At 41.9% G+C, this 17,225-nt stretch overlaps 1 protein-coding gene across 9 annotated transcripts in view; it reads right to left on the bottom strand.

Annotated features, from left to right (window-relative positions):
- LOC123517175 (ubiquitin thioesterase otubain-like) overlaps nucleotides 1-17,225 on the bottom strand; it is a 392,577-nt gene that overhangs the window by 259,949 nt on the left and 115,403 nt on the right. For 5 of the 9 annotated variants that reach the window (XM_045277169.1, XM_045277172.1, XM_045277171.1 and 2 more), the window contains one exon: nucleotides 14,301-14,390. The exons of the other annotated variants lie outside the window; for them this stretch is intronic. In XM_045277169.1, coding sequence (XP_045133104.1) covers nucleotides 14,301-14,390 — 90 coding nt within the window. The remainder of the gene's footprint in view (nucleotides 1-14,300; nucleotides 14,391-17,225) is intronic. 9 annotated transcript variants of the gene reach the window in all.

Below are 17,225 nucleotides of genomic sequence, written 5' to 3'. Positions count from 1 at the left end.
TGACGTAGAGAAAAGTGTCAAGATTTATCAACAAATCTATGATAAAAAAACAAGAAAAACCCAACAGCCCTCCATCTACTCGTTCTTCAAGCCAGTCAGACATGCTGTCCCTGTCACACCTGCCAACCCTGCTACAGCTGGCCCTTCCACGTCCGCTGCCGACGGTTCTACAGCTGGCCCTTCCTCCATATCCTCTTTCTTCAAACCAGTGAAATGTGCCAACTCTGCTGCAGCTTGCCCTTCCTCTATATCCTCTTTCGTCCAACCAATGAAATGTGCCGAACCTGCTACAGCTGACCCTTCCACATCTGCTTCCAACAGTGCAGACAACGTCTTATCCTCATCTCCACACTCAGAAGAAGATGAGTAAGGGATGAAATCCCTATTGTCCCTTAGCCTCTGGAGGAATATCATCTGATAGAATACATGGCAAGTAAAAGGTAAATAAAAACATTTTCTGTTTATTTCATTTGTGCAGTACCATAATTTTTTTTTTTTTTTTTTTTTTTTTTAATGACGATTTTCATGTATTTTAATTTCTGTAGGGGTGACTTTTGACGTGCTGGAACGCATTCCCTATTATTACATGTTATATAATACGTCCGGTATACGGTAAATTCAATTTACAGTAAGGTTTCTAGGAATGCATATGTACCATATATATATATATATATATATATATATATATATATATATATATATATATATATATATATATATATATATATATTATATAGAGGCAACCCCCACTTAACAAAGGTTCACACAACGAAATTTCGCTACAAAGAAAGTTTCCTTTTACTATCATCTGCTCGTTTAACAAATACCAAACTCGTTTTAACAAAATTTTATCCAGGCAATTTTTTCCAAGTTTGAAAGCCCCACTGTATCACGCAAGCTGACACACTTTTGAATACACCAGCGCCTCTCATGGACAAATCACGCACCACTCACTCCCCTAGTTCAAAACAATAACAGCATCAGCAGCAGCTCATTTTCCCTCGCTCTACATGCCTCAAAGTCTCAAAGTAGCAAAAACAGGTTTCATTAGCTTAGTGAATAGGCGAGGCCCTTCAGAAATCACATTTGGAGGGCAGGTAAATTGATAGATCTTGCATTGCCACCAAAAACAAAGAAATTTCCTGACAGAGTAGTAAGCGTGTCTTAGGTCCACAGAGGCCATGTAATCCCCCCTGTTAACATGGCGAACCGCCTGCTCGAAGTTTTCCATTATAAAATGTTTGTAATCAATGTGCCTGTTTAGTTTTTCCAAGTCTAGTATCATCCTAAAGCCACCATCCTTATTCTGACATAGAATAACAGGGGATAAAATCTGTCCCTCCTGTCTTTGTGTCAGCTTTATAACCCCAAGGTCTAAAAGCTTGTTAACCTCCTGAGTAACAATGCACCTTTCCTCCTCACTAAAAACATAAGTAATATCCTCAGAAAATAAGCCTGCCAGCTTCAAAGTCAAGTCTTACCTCAGTTATTGCCGGGGGTCGTTGGGACCCCAGCCCCTGGAGTTTTTTGCCTCCGAAGCCTGTCGCGGGAAGGCCTGTCTGTGGTCTACCCTTTGGCTAGAAGCATGGTGGCAATAGGGTTGGTACCTAGACGAAACATCCCGTGAGGGCCCTCTCCCAAAGGAGCCTCTGCCTCGTCCAGCACTGAACCTCCAAGTAGGTAACTGTTTCTTGGCCGTGAACTTAGACTTTAGTCTCTCAGACTCCTCGATGGTTCTGGCAAACTAAGAAACATCATCCCCGAAGAGGAATCTAGTCATTGGAGCCTTATCAGAGCACAAATAAGCATATTTCTGATTGATCTTCCGCTTAATGATAAATCTCCGTGTCAGGTTGTTCCTGTGGTTAACATGGCCACATACAGCCAGAGCACCACTAAGTATATGTATCTCGCTGGCCACCTCCGGGCGACCTTCCGGGGCAACCTTATCCAAAACAGTGAGTGACTTGGTGACGATCGTGGCAGCCTTAACTATGTCCTTACCGACCTCTTTCATGCGAAAGTCAGTCTTCCTTACGCCTGTTTTCAGCGCATCCAACACCTGAGTGTTACACTCAACAGGTGCCAAAACCAGACAGTTGCTCAGTCTCTTCACAACATCTGCCTCCATAATCTCCTTGTACTCGTCCTCATGCATGCCACAGTCAAACACATGATTGACCATGTCAGCAACATGCTTGTCAATCCCATCTGAGATTTCATCCACTGGGCCGTAAGACTTAGCACACTGCCTGAGGACACTAACCGTAGGTAAATCATCCTGAGAATCACCGTCCAAGTCAACCTGCCGTACAGAGGGAAACCCAGAGAAACTTGGGCTGGCACCGCCTCTGACTCTCACCGAGGGAGGTGTGTTGACAACATGGCTGGCGATTCCACCGCCACCTCGCGCCTTGTTTCTCTCCTTCATTTCCTCCAAATTCCCACATAATTCAGCCAAAACCTCCAAAACCATATTCCATGGTGGAGCACAGGCCTCTTCCCGAGAAGTTGAAGGCCTAGAAACGGTAGGGGAAGGCAGGTATACCTCTCCCTCCAAGCCGCTGGTAATGCCATGTGAAAGTTCCCGACCTGAACTTTCCCGGCAGGTAGAGCTCTTTCCAGTCCTGGAGGAGTCCTTTCTAGAGGTGCCTTTGCCTTTATGTTGCCCGTAAGAGGATGCAGCCCTCAAGCTCGGTGACAGCACGTCGGACAAACCCTCCTGGACATCAGACATGTTGGCGGGCGGGAGGCAAGAGCGGAACTGTTTGTTTGTCAAGGAGAATGAGAGTCGTAAACTCTCTTCTCAGTGCACCAAAATGGGCACTCCCCTGCTCCTGTATGGATAACAGGGTGACGTTGCAGCCAGCTCCTAAACGAATAACAAGCCAAGGCAAAGCCTTTCCGCTCCAAACAAGGATAACGGGAAGAAGGCTGCCTGTACTTGAAGTTCAGGTCCTGGCGGAGCTTAGACGTCTAACCGTGACGACAATAACACAAGTACTGACGTGGCGAGGCAGCATGGTGTATCTCATAGGAAAGTGAGTTGTGGCAGAGGAGTGATTTGCAGACATAAAAACATGGTAAACATTAAAAGCCTACTACCAGCGGCAAACCATGCAGCAACTGATAAAGGACAGAGATGGGCCTGGCAAACCCACTATCAGTGAATGGTGGAAGTCGTATAACATCAAGCACGCCTTAGATAACATCAAGTCATCTTGGGATGGAGTGAAGACGTCTACCATGAACTTGGTGGGCCACTCACAGTACTGACTTTAACTTGACCACCCTTGGAGCCTATTATCTCTACCCCCCCTTTTTTTAACTGCATTACATATTACTTACATGAATTACTAATTAAATGAATAAATGGAACATTAAAGCATCTATTGTAGGCACAAATATATTCATAATAATCATGGCAAACACTAAAAGCCTACAAGCAGCGAACCATGCAGCAACTGATAAAGGGCACAGATGGACCTGGCAAGCCCACTATCAGTGAATGATGGAAGTCGTATAACATTAAGCACCCCTTAGATAACATTAAGTCATCTTGGGATGAAGCGAAGACGTCTACCATGAACTTGGCATGGAATAAAGTATGGCCAGAATGCGGGCATGACTTCCCAGGCTTCACTGAAGACGACATTGGAGTGATAAGAAATGACATAGTAAATCTGTGCCATAGGGCTGGCTTCGATGAAGTTGATGATGATGATATTCAAGATCTTTTGGAAAGCCATGCCAAATCTCTCTTAAATGATGAACTTATAGAGCTAGAGAAGGCATCACAGGAGGCAGAAGAGGGAGACGAGGAAGAAGAACCTGTGCGTGGCCTGGACAACAAATCTCTTAGAGAATGTCTTGGTGGTATCGAAAAAGCTCTGGAAACTCTGAAGGAACATGACCCAAATCCTGCCAGGAGTAGCAAAGTGGCTCATGACGTAGAGAAAAGTGTCAAGATTTATCAAGAAATTAATGATGAAAAAACAAGAAAAACTATACAGTCTTCCATCTACTCGTTCTTCAAGCCGGTCAGATATGCTGTCCCTATCACACCTGCCAACCCTGCTACAGCTGGCCCTTCCTCAATATCATCTTTCTTCAAACCATTGAAACGTGCCGAACCTGCTACAGCTGGCCCTTCTACATCTGCTTCCAACAGTGCAGACGATGACGTCTTGTCCTTGTCTGCCCACTCGGCGGAAGATGAGTAAGGGCTGAAATCCTTACTGTCCCTTAACCTCGGAAAGGACATCATCTGATAGAATACATGGCAATTGAAAGGTAAATAAAAACATTTTCGCTTTACTTCTTTTGTGCAATACTTTACTTTTTTTTTTTAATGATTATTTTCATGTATTTTCATTTCTGTAGGTGTGACTTTTGACGTGCTGGAATGCATTCCCTATTATTACATGTTATAATGGGTTCGGTATACGGTGAATTCGATATGCGGAATGCATATATACCATATAACGAGGGCTTACTGTGTATATATATATATATATATATATATATATATATATATATATATATATATATATATATATATATATATATATATATATATATATATATATATATATATATATATATATATATACAGGCAACCCCGTTTAATGAAGGGGTTACGTTCCTAAAAAACACTTCGTTAAGCGAAACTTCATTAAGCGAACCAATTATAACAAGTTTAACCCCTGATTTGAACTTCCATTGAGAGTAAGCAAAGCGAGAGTGCATCATAGTACAGTGAAAGGTCTAATGAAAGTAAAAATTATGAAGTTAAACATTTAGGTAGTTTAATTTAAGTCATTATAATGTACACTAATGTATGTATGTATGTAACTTTATAATGCTGATGATCTTAACTTTATGAAGGGAGGAAGAGTGAAACGGGAAAGACACTAACCGGCAACCTGTGGAATGTAAACAAAGTGCGCATCATTATACTGCATACAAAACTTATGTACCACATTTCCACAAGGCTTTCCATTTTATCCATTGTAGAGTCACGAGTTCAGGTGGTTCTTTTAGCTTGCAAGGAAGATATGGTCTCACCAGCCTTCTTAATAGAGTCTGCTGACTTGAAAATAGAGACAGTATAATATGGAGTCAAGATAGTGGCCAGCACTGCTATAGTTTTCTGGCCTCTCTCATGTCTGTGAATAATATCTAGCTTCATTTGGAGAGTAAGAGACTTCCTGGTCTTCTTACGAACACTAGGCCAATTGCAGGGCATTTTGGTGGTAAGTTGAGCTAGGGAAGACAAGCTGCTGCTGACATTGTTATGTTTTGACTGGGGAGTGAGTGTTGCGCGTGTTGTCCACGAGAGGCTTGATCTTGATCTTCATCTTTATTCTATAGGGGTCCCAGGATTTTTCCTAAGACAGGCCTTAGTACCAGCAGCTCCTGGTGTATTCAAAAGCCTGTCAGCTTGCGTGATATGGTGGGGCTTTCAAATTTGGAAAAAAAAACTACCTGGATAAAACTTCGTTAAAGCTAGTTTGGTGTTCGTTAAACGAGCAGATGGTAGTAAAATTAAACCTTCGTTGTAGCGAAATTTCGTTGTGTGAACCTTCGTTAAACGGGGGTTGCCTGTATATATATATATATATATATATATATATATATATATATATATATATATATATATATATATATATATATATATATATATATATATATATATGAACGAATTCGCTATGAACGACCCGTTCATCGACCTATTAGATTTATGGCGGGACCGAGGTGTATATATATATATATATATATATATATATATATATATATATATATATATATATATATATATATATACCCTCGGTCCCGCCATAAATGTCTAATAGGTCGATGAACGGGGTCGTTCATAGCGAATTCGTTCATAGTGAATAATGTATCCTATGGAAAAAAGGCTAATAGGTCGATCAGCCCTCTCCTAAACCTAACTTTCAGCCCTACTTTACCTGTTTTTCCGGGAAAAAAATGGGTTTAAACATGGAATACATTGCACACATAAAGAAAATGGTAATAAAGGGTAACTTTGCTGTCACTTTAATTCTAGGGGGATTTATGTACAGGGGAGAGTTCCGAGGCTTGTTGGGAGTCACTCACTGTCCTCACTTGATGAGGGATTAATGACTCCTAGGGAACAAAGGCGCTGAAGGGGATTAGTGCTGTCGTTCTTCACATCCCTCATAAATCCTTCAAACTCCTCGTTACTAGGAAGTGACATAGGGCGAACACCAGAGGGTCCTGCCATAGGTTCAGGGTTAGGTTCAAGGTTAGGAGGAGGTTCATCAACTTCAACAACCTCAGGTTGGTCTTGCTGGGGTTGACAAATGTAGCTATCTATTAAAGTTTGCTTTTTTTCATTAATTTTTGCCACATGTGACTCTCAGTAACTTCTGATAAGTTTTTCTAAGTCAAAGCAAAACTCGTCCCTTTTTAATTTAGACTGCTCAACCTCGAGGTCTGTGTGTTTTAAAATTTCAGCACTAGCAAGAATTGAACTGAGTTGTTGCATTGTTAAAGTTTCTCAGCCATATCTTCTTCCTGTAGTACAGCAGGCTCCCTCACTAAATTGCCTTCTACAGCGATTTCCTGAATGATTCCTTCAACTGTTTGCTCATTTCCGCCCTCATTAATGTCTCTTATTTCTTCAACCGTAACATTATTGAACCCTGGAACTCTTCTCGCTTCTGTGGCGGCTTGCTCAACAGTGTCGGTTAACCTCTGGGCACCCTTCACCCTGGTAACCAGGTGGGGAGTAAGCTTCTCCCATGCACACCTCAAGGTGTTTACGTCACCCCAAGCCTCAACAAGTGCATCCACTGCATTTTTTATCGTAAAATTCCTCCAAAATTGTTTGACAGTAATAGCCTATGAGTTCGGTGCAATATCAAAATCAATGGCTTGGCTTTCCTGTGGTGTTTGGGGTGTGTTTGCTGGCGGCGGATCATCAGGTGAGTCATGACTACTCTGGTTGTCAGGTGTGGGCACAGGTAGGTTAAGGAGTTCATCATTCTCGTCCTCGTCACCAGACATTTCATCAAGCATTTGTTGTAACTCGACCCCGAACTCTGTTTCTCGTCGAAGGTGTGCATGAACACGCATTTGATAGAAAGTTTTAGCATTAGCGATGATCTCTTGGTCAAGGGGCTGCATTAATGACGTCATGTTAGGGGGGTAAAAAAACCACCTTTACTTTGGGATGGAGGTCAGCCAGGTGAGCCGGATGAGCTGGACAGTTGTCTAGGATGAGTAAAGCCTTAAATGGGACCCCCTTCTGCAGATATTTCATTTTAACCTCCACTACAAACATGTTTAGAAACCACTCTTGAGTTGTAGCATAATTCATCCAACTGTTAACTGTCTTTAGCCAGTAAACATTGGCTTGTGACATGCTGGAGAGGTGATTATAGCAACGGGGATGAGCGGACGTGTGAACAATGAGGAGCTTCATTTTATGGGAACCTGTTAGATTAGAACAAAAAACAACAGTGAATCTGCTCTTGTCTGCTTTCCTGCCTCGAGCCTTTTTCTTGCTTTTTGAGATGAAAGTTGATTTGGGCATCTTTTTATACTGCAAGCCTGCCTCATCCATATTGTAGATCAAGTTTGGTTCATATCCACCTTCTTCTATTATCCCTTTTAATATTGCTGGGTAAGATTCTGCTGCAACATGATCTGCGGAGGCCTGTTCTCCAGTCAGTTTTACATTTCTAATTTATTTTCTACACAAAAATCGGTACAGCCACCCTGTCAATGCTTTGAATGGGCCTGGATTTTTATGATGACGGCGGCATGCAGTGTGGTAAAAACTTCTAGCCGTGGCCATTATGTCTGATTTTGATAATGAAACTCCCTCGACCTCCTTGCGGTTTATCCAGTGACCTAGATAACATTCCATTGTTATTAGTTCTTGGTCAAAGTCACGCAGTCTACAGTCTAAATTTAAAGTGCCATATGCCTTTAGCGCTTTCTTAACGTCATCCTTTTTGCGCCACACAGATCTAACGCTTGCTTCATTTAACCCCAATGAACGTCCAATTGCTGTGTTACCTCCACCTTTCTCTTTTCGCTCTATTATCTCCTTTTTCACTGTTAAGGGGATCGCTTTACGTTTCCCAGACAATGGGCGAGGCATGGTAAAGGTTGTCTGTATACTACTATAATGCACTTTCTCACGGTAAACATCCGACACCGCTATGAATGAGGGAGGAGCACTACACAAAGAAACAAAAAGTGGCTGACAGCTGACTACCGCCTCCCCCTTGACCCTCTCCCTCCCCACCAAGCGGCGCAGACAGTCATGACGTCACAATGAGCATCGACGTCACGCGCGCGCTGTTCAAAGCGACGCGAACACCGTTCATAGCGACGCAAACGCCAGTCATAGCGACGCGAACGCCGTTCATAGCGACGTGAATGCCGTTCATAGCGACGCGAACGCCGTTCATAGCGAGAACTCCTTGGATTTCCTTCACTTTCGGAAGCGATTCGTTCATAATGAACGTGCTCGATTATAACGAAAATTTTGGACTGAATACTTTCGGTCACTCATTCATTGTGAGAATCGTTCATTGCGAACACGTTTATAGCGGGATCGAAGTGTATATATATATATATATATATATATATATATATATATATATATATATATATATATATATATATGCAGTAAAGTCCCGGGTTACGTCGGTCTCGAGTTACGTCAAACTCGGAGTTACGTCAGTCCACTATAAGGCAATTTAAGATTAAAAAATAAAAAATTTATAAATCATAAAGTGCGGGATTTATTGTTATTGTTGGTGGTTGCCCGCCACACTGCCCGCCTCACGCTTGAATACAATAACACCCTGCCTCAGTTCCACCACACCATCGCATTTACTGACTCAAGTTCTTAGTATCTTGCTCAATGGCACTAAAGAGAAAACTTCTTAGTGACAGTAGTGATGCTAAGAAAAGGAAAACCATTATGCTACAAGAAAAAGAGGACATAATTAAAAGACATGAGAAGGGAGGCAGCAGCTGTGTGTGAGGGAGGGAAGAAGAAAATGGGAAGCCCGTTACCATGACAACGGGGAGGTTGACGACCTTGAGGGCTCGCACACCCATCACAACAATAACAACTCCGGAGCCTTCGCCTGGGCCACACGACACTCGTAGCTCACTTGCACCGTCTGCGCCTGTCTGCTAATCCCTATTGCCCTTTCCTATTGCATTTCCTGCCCGCTGCCCACGCTTCTACTCCCACCGCACTGCACTACACTCCCAGCTGTCCGCCCTGTGGGCGTCACAACATTCGACCTGCCCACCCTCCTGGCAGCCTCAGGCGTCCACCCCTCTCGGCAGCCTGCAGTCCTTCGCGTTCGTGGCCCTAATCAACAAAAAAAAAAAGCTTGTGTTTCATATTCCAACATAGTTGTAAATAATATAACAATATAACCTTTAACATACCTGAATGACCATAAACAATGATTGGTTGAAAACTCGATATGCTTTGAAATGTACGGCAACTCGAGTTAAATACAAAATCGGCTTACGTCATGTTTCAGGAACGTAACTCTGACGTAAACCGAGACCTTACTGTATATATATATATATATATATATATATATATATATATATATACAGTAAGGTCCCGGGTTACGTAGGCCTCGAGTTACGTCAAATTCGCACTTACGTCAGTCCACTATAAGGCAATTTAAGATTTAAAAAATTGAAAATTTATAAATCGTTTATTGTTATTGTTGGCCGCCAGGCGTCACTAGTGGTTATCCACCACACTGCCTCCCTCATGCTTGAATACAATAACACTCTACGTACCTCAGTTCCACCACACTGTTGCCCTTGGCAAGAGTGTTCCTACATCTGCGTTTGCTGACTATCTTAGTATCTTGCTCAATGGCACCAAAAAAAAAAAAAAATCCTGAGTGATAGCAGTGATGCTAAGAAAAGGAAAACCATTACGCTACAAGAAAAAGTGGACATAATTAAAAGACATGAGAAGGGAGGCAGCAGCTGTGTGTAAGGGAGTGAAGAAGAAAATGGGAAGCCCATTACCATGACAACGGGGAGATTGACGACCTTGAGGGCTCACGCACCTATCACAACAATAATAACTCCGGAGCCTTCGCCTGGGCCACACGACACTCGCAGTTGACTTGCACCATCTGCGCTTGTCTGCTGATCCCTATTGCCCTTTCCTATTGCATTTCCTGCCCCGCTGCCCACGCTTCTACTCCCACCGCACTGCACTACACTCCCAGCTGCCACCCTGGGCGTCACAACATTCGACCTGCCCACCCTCCTGGCGGCCTCCGGCGTCCACCCCTCTGGCAACATGCAGTCCTTCGCGTTTGCGGCCCTAATCAACAACAAAAACAATATATAATATATAATATATATATATAATATATATAATATATAATATAATATAATAATATAACAATATAACATTTTACTTATATAACGCTTCTACTCCTACCGCACTCCACAAAGCTCCCAGCTGTCCGCCCTGGGCGTCACAACATTCGACCTGCCCACCCTCCTGGCGGCCACAGGCCGCCCCTCTCGGCAACCTGCAGTCCTTCGTGTTCGCGGCCCTAATCAATATATTCCTACATAGTTGTAAATAATATACCAATATAACAATATAACCTTTACTTACCTGAATAACCATAAAAATTATTGGTTGAAAACTCGATAATATGCTTTGAAAGTACAAAACTCGAGTTACGTACAAAATCGACTTACGTCATGTTTCAGGAATGTAACTCTGACGTAACTCGAGACCTTACTGTATGTATATATATATATATATATATATATATATATATATATATATATATATATATATATATATATATATATATATATATATATATATATATATATATATATATATATATATATATATATATATATATATATATATATATATATATATATATATATATATATATAATGGAGACTCAATACTCAAACTTAATTAGTTCTGAATGGCTGTTCGAGTATCAAGAAGTTCAAGTATCGATACCTAGAAATCAGGTAATTTGTTCTAATCTTAGCAAAACCTCAAGTTGATAAAAATTTTAATGTAATTCTTCTTTTATCATTTGATTTGTAGATACTGTAAGTGAACACCAATGATGGATAACATAGAAGAGGAGGAGTAAAGGATGGAGAGGAGGGAGGTCATCAGAAGACAAATTACCATCCATAAAAACATCTTTGTAACTTTTCTCCTTGTGTGATTCCTGTGAACCCACTAATGGAGTGCAGTGGCTCACTAACACTTGCATTCTCACTCAATTCCTTATTTTCAACACTAATAAGCCTCTTTGGTGCCATTATAAGTTTGTAATGAAAGACTAGAGAACACAGAAGGATGTTGTTTTTTTCAAGACCGCGGCAAGTCTAGGGATGCACACCGACATCTGGTATATCATTTTACCAGTATTGTCAGCAAAGCCGGTATTAAAATGGGAAAAACACAACTGCAGGCAGGGAGAGAACAAAGCTTTGTGTGTGGTCGTTCGATTACCAGATATTTTCACCACTAATAAGCCTTTGGTGTTATTGTAAGTTTATAACAACACTAATAAGCCTTTGGTGTTATTGTAAGTTTATAAATGAAAAGCTACAGACGGAACATATGAGAATGTTATTCTAACAACCACAGCAGCACAATTGGCAGAGGGGGGGAGGAGAAATCAAGGAGCCTTTGTTTACAACCCCATGTGGGGACGTTCAAGTATCAGCTATTTTTTTGAGTATTAAATCAAACTTTTGTATTCAAGTATTAAAAAGTTTGACTATTAAGACATTCGAGTATTGAGTCTCCACTGTGCATATATATATATATATATATATATATATATATATATATATATATATATATATATATATATATATATATATATATATATATATATATATATATATATATATATATATATATATCCGTAGCCATCCAACTGCTGAAACTCATGCCCTATATATTTCTGCCCGTAATCATGCCAAATCTATTCTCCAACTTACTAAAACTCTTTCATCAATAGAAAATGTCAAAGTCTTTCCAATTCTAACTCCTCTCGAGATTTCTGGCATCTAGCCAATAATATCTCTAACAACTTTACTTCTTCGTCTTTCCTCCTTTACTTCATCCAGATGGCTCTACAGCTGTCTCTTCTTTTCTAAAGCTGAACTCTTCGCTCAAACCTTTGCTACCAACTCAACTTTGGATGATTCTGGGCATATTCCTCCTACTCCTCCACCCTCTGACTACTTCATCCCTAAAATTAAAATTCTTTATAAAGACGTTTTCCTGGCCCTCTCTGGCCTTGATTCTCGGAAGGCTTACGGTCCGGATGGAGTCCCTCCTGTTGTTCTCAAAACTGTGCTTCCGAACTCGCTCACTGCCTGGTCAAACTCTTTCATCTGTGTCTCTCTACTTCTATTTATCCTTCTTGCTGGAAGTTTGCTCACATTCAACCTGTCCCTAAAAAGGTGACCACTCCAATCCTTCTAACTACCGCCCTATAGCTTTGATTTCCTGCCTTTCTAAAGCCTTTGAGTCTATCCTTAATAGGAAGATAATGAGGCATCTATCAGCTCACAACCTTCTCTCTGATTGCCAGTATGGTTTCCGTAAAGGCAGATCTACTGGTGATCTTCTTACTTTCCTAACTGAATCTTGGTCATCCTCTTTAGGGACTTCGGTGAAACCTTTGCTGTCGGCCTTGACATATCGAAAGCCTTCGATAGAGTCTGGCACAAATCTTTAATTTCTAAACTACCCTCCTACGGATTCTATCCTTCTCTCTGTACCTTCATCTCCAGTTTCCTTTCCGATCGTTCTATTGCTGCTGTAGTAGACGGTCACTGTTCTTCCCTAAAACTATCAACAGTGGTGTTCCACAGGGTTCTGTCCTATCACCCACTCTCTTTCTATTATTCATCAATGATCTCCTAAATCTGACTCAATGCCCTATCCACTCCTATGCTGATGATACCACCTTGCATTATTCAACAGCGTTCAACAGACGCCCAACCCAACAACAATTAAATGACTCAAGGCGAGATGCTATAGGACGCCTAACTTCTGATCTTTCACTTGTTTCTGATTGGGGCAGAGAAACCTGGTTTTGTTCAATGCCTCAAAACTCAATTTCTACAACTATCTACTCGACATAACCTTCCAGACAACTATCCTCTCTTCTTCAATAACACTCAACTTCCCTCTCCTCTACATTAAACACACTCGGTCTATCCTTCACTAAAAATCTAAACTGGAAATTTCACATCTCTACTCTTGCTAAATCAGCTTCCAAGAAGTTAGGTGTCCTGTGGCGTCTTCGTCCATTTTCTCTCCTCCCAGCTGCTTGCTATGTACAGGGCCTCATCCGCCCGTGTATGGAGTATGGCTCTCATGTCTGGGGATCCACACACAGCTTTACTAAACAAGGTGGAATCTAAAGCTTTTCGTCTTATCAACTCTTCTCCTCTAACTGACTGTCTTGATTCTTTAAGTCACCGCCGCAATGTTGCATCTTTATCTGTCTTCTACCGCTGTTTTCATGCTGTCTGCTCTTCTGAACTTGCTAACTGCTTGCCTTCCCCTCCTGCGGCCTCGCTGCACAAGACTCTCTACTTCTTCTCATCCCTATTCTGTCCATCTTCCTAATGCAAGAGTTAACCAGTATCTTCACTCCTTCATTCCCTACACTGGTAAACTCTGGAACTCTCTACCTGTGTCTGTATTTCCACCTGCCTATGACTTAAACTCTTTCAAAAGAGGAGTGTCAAGACACCTCTTACGTTAACTGGACCCTCCTTTTAGATTTTTTTGTTTTTTCTCTTTCTCCTACTTTCCTCTCAACAGGGCCTGGCAACCAGCGGGATTTTTTTTTTTTTTTACAACACTTTGTTTTCCCTTGGCCAGTGCCCTTGTAATGTAAATAAAAAAAAAAAAAAAAAAAAAAAAAAATATATATATATATATATATATATATATATATATATATATATATATATATATATATATATATATATATATATATATATATATATATATATATATATATATATATATATATATATATATATATATATATATATGTACAGTAGCAGTACTGGAGTGGGATTATTACCCACTCTTAGAGTATTTATTTAGTCCAAATCCTCATCTTCCCTTTCATATGTGTAGCTAAGGAATTTTATATAGGAGTCCCTGTAGGGGAGAAGGAGATGACGTAGGCTGCGTGCGCAGTCATCATGGCTGCCACCTTATAAGGTGAGGAGCGTGGTGGCTTCGTCCTCAGAACATCACCCCGCTCTCGTCTCGACGTACACTCTCCAACATTCTCCAGGAAGAGCTGCAATACGCCACGTGGTCTGATAAGAGCAACTCATGAGATAATCACTACGTTTACAGCACCGTTCCTGTGGAACCTTCTGCCACTTCCAGCACAGCAGGCCCAACCAGGCAGAGAGACAGAGAGAGAGAGAAGCAGGACGCCGCGAGGGACGGGCTACCATTTTTACCTCTCGGGACGCCACCACACGCACCCTCACGCCCTCTCATCTACAGCTGAGTTACCCACGGTTTCTCCCCCCATAGGTCTCCCATCTTATAGGTAGGCTAGGTAGGAAGTTATCTGACTGTGATGAGTTGTTATTGAATTAAAGGGTCTATTTTGTTAAGCTTGGTGTGTTCATCACTCCCCCCTTGGATTCGTTACATCTTTCTTTTCTCCCCTTACTCGGCCTAAGCTTCACTTAGGCACAGTACAAGAGACTGAGCCTCACGAAGGTTCAGTATAGATGGTGGCTGCGGTGGGATGAGAGGGCGTGAGAGAGAACAGGGAGAGGCCTGCGAGTTACCCTGTTAAATGCCTCATGAAGCCCCGTGACATTCCCGTCCTTGAACTGCGTCACTTGAATGGAGTAGAAGGAGTTGGCCGGTTGGCTGTTTTTTTCTCACAGGTAGAAAGTTGCTCAATAGATAATAGAGAAAGGCAACAGATAGTTAAAAATATTCGGTGGAAGACGACCCCATCGAGTTTATGACAAGGTTGAAATGTAAACTAGCTTTGGTTACCGTAAGGACCGATGCTGATGACGTGCCGTCTCAGGACAGGTTGATAAAGAACGAACAAAATCTCCACGTATGAACAGATGGATTCTGGAGATGCGTGATTTTCAGTTTAAAATAGAGTACAAAGCAGGCAGGAAGAATGTAGTGGCCGACCAACTGAGTCGCCTTGTTCAGGTAGTAAATGTGGTAGGTCAAGATTCATTTCTAGGTTTGACCACCGATGAATTCATTCAAGCTCAGATAGCAGAACCTAGATGGAGAGAGATGAAGGAATATTTAGAAGGAGGAAGAATACCACGTGCCAGATACTCCCCTGTCGTTTTAAATCAGTTTATTGTTCACGATGGAGTGTTATATTACTCCAAACAAAAGAAAGATGGAACCATCCTATATTTATTGGTTGTACCCCAGACACTAAAGAAACAAGCTATTGTATTGGCCCATGGAAAAGAGTCTGGACATTTAGGACAACTAAAAACCATGTTAAAAGCTGAAGAATATTTTTACTGGCCAAATCAAAGATCAGACATAAAGAAATTTATCAGAGAATGTATAATTTGTCAACAATGAAAACTGCACCAGCTTTACAAAAGACATACCAGGAATTGCCTCCTGTAAATCAACCTTTGGAAAGAATTAGTATCGATATTACTGAAATGACTCCAGCCAGAGGAGGTTATAAGTACGTATTAACCATCATAGATCACTTTTCAAGATTTGTAAAGTTGGTGAAGTTACGGTCCAGACACGCTGAGGAGGTAGTTAGGGTTATTAAGAGTTACTTGGGAGACTATGGGGTACCAAAGGTACTCTTAGCTGACAATGCGTGCGAGTTCCGCTCACAATTGTTGACAGAACTCTGTCGTACGCATGGGATAGAGATGGTGTTTTCCACCCCATACCATCCATGTGGGAACTCTATCACCGAACAGTTACACCGAACCATGAAGTCAGTGCTAGCGTCTCTCAAGAAAGGACAACCACACAGGTGGTCCGAGTGCCTCACGCAGTGTCAGCAGATCCTTAATGCAGCCGTACACGAGACCACTGGCGAACAGCCCTATTTCCTTTTCTTCCGGCGCCATGCTCCTCGCTATGTGGGAACTACTTTACCCCAGGTGGATGATGAAATAGACATTAATACAGCCTTGGAGGCAGTGAGACAAGCATCCTGTGCAAATAGCAGGAAGTGGTTAGCTAGAGCGAACATTGGCCGGAAGGACCAAAGAGTCGAGGTAGATGATTTGGTGTGGATAAAAAGGGAACAGTTTGGTTCGTCAGCTGATAGAAAACTTGGCCTCAAGTGGATTAGACCGTATAAGGTTAAAAAGGTGAATTTAGATGGAGTGTCATATGAAGTGGAAAATGTGTTCAATGGCAAAATACTCCATAGAGCAGCTGACCGAGTGAGAAAATATGTAACCGATGAAGGGTACGTGGTAGACGTGGAAGAAATTGTAGTGCCTTCCGATGAGGAGGAAGAAGACAATGAGGTAGAGGAGCCCAGACCGTCTCGTGAGAGACGGCCAGTAAGGAGATTTATAGAAGAATACTAAATGTATAGACCCCTAGGGACATTGGAATCTTGTGACTGCCCTATACTTCTTTTGCAGCTACATCTAACCCGCTGCTGGGGATGGAGACCGCCACTGTTGGGGGTGGCTGGAATGTTCAGGAGGAGGGGCCTCCTGAATCCAGTCCCCACAGAATAAGGCCTTGGAGAGGACTACGTCGGCCTCTCTACTCCGCCCCTGTACTCCTGGACTGATGGGAAGTGGTGGCACAACACCAACCGGGAGGTCAGGTCCTGCCGGACCGGTACAGACGTCAAGGTCTCGCACTAAGTGGGAAACAGTAGAGTGTGAAATGTTGAAACAAAGGGCAGTAATACCACAGATACCCTGGACACTGTGTATAGCTCTAAATGGTTATGTGTGCTCACGGTGGTGTATCGCGATTACGTGGATTGTTATGCGTGTGCTAATTTGTTGTTGTTGTAAAAGAGAAGACGAGGATTTGTTTTCCCTGAGGAAAAAGCCATGTACCGAGTAGCAGTACTGGAGTGGGATTATTACCCACTCTTAGGGTATTTATTTAGTCCAAATTCTCATCT

Source organism: Portunus trituberculatus, chromosome 41 (assembly GCF_017591435.1).
Source record: "Portunus trituberculatus isolate SZX2019 chromosome 41, ASM1759143v1, whole genome shotgun sequence".
NCBI classification, from domain to species: Eukaryota; Metazoa; Arthropoda; class Malacostraca; order Decapoda; family Portunidae; genus Portunus; species Portunus trituberculatus.
Note: the sequence above shows the minus strand (reverse complement) of the source record. Positions and strands in the feature narration are given on the sequence as shown.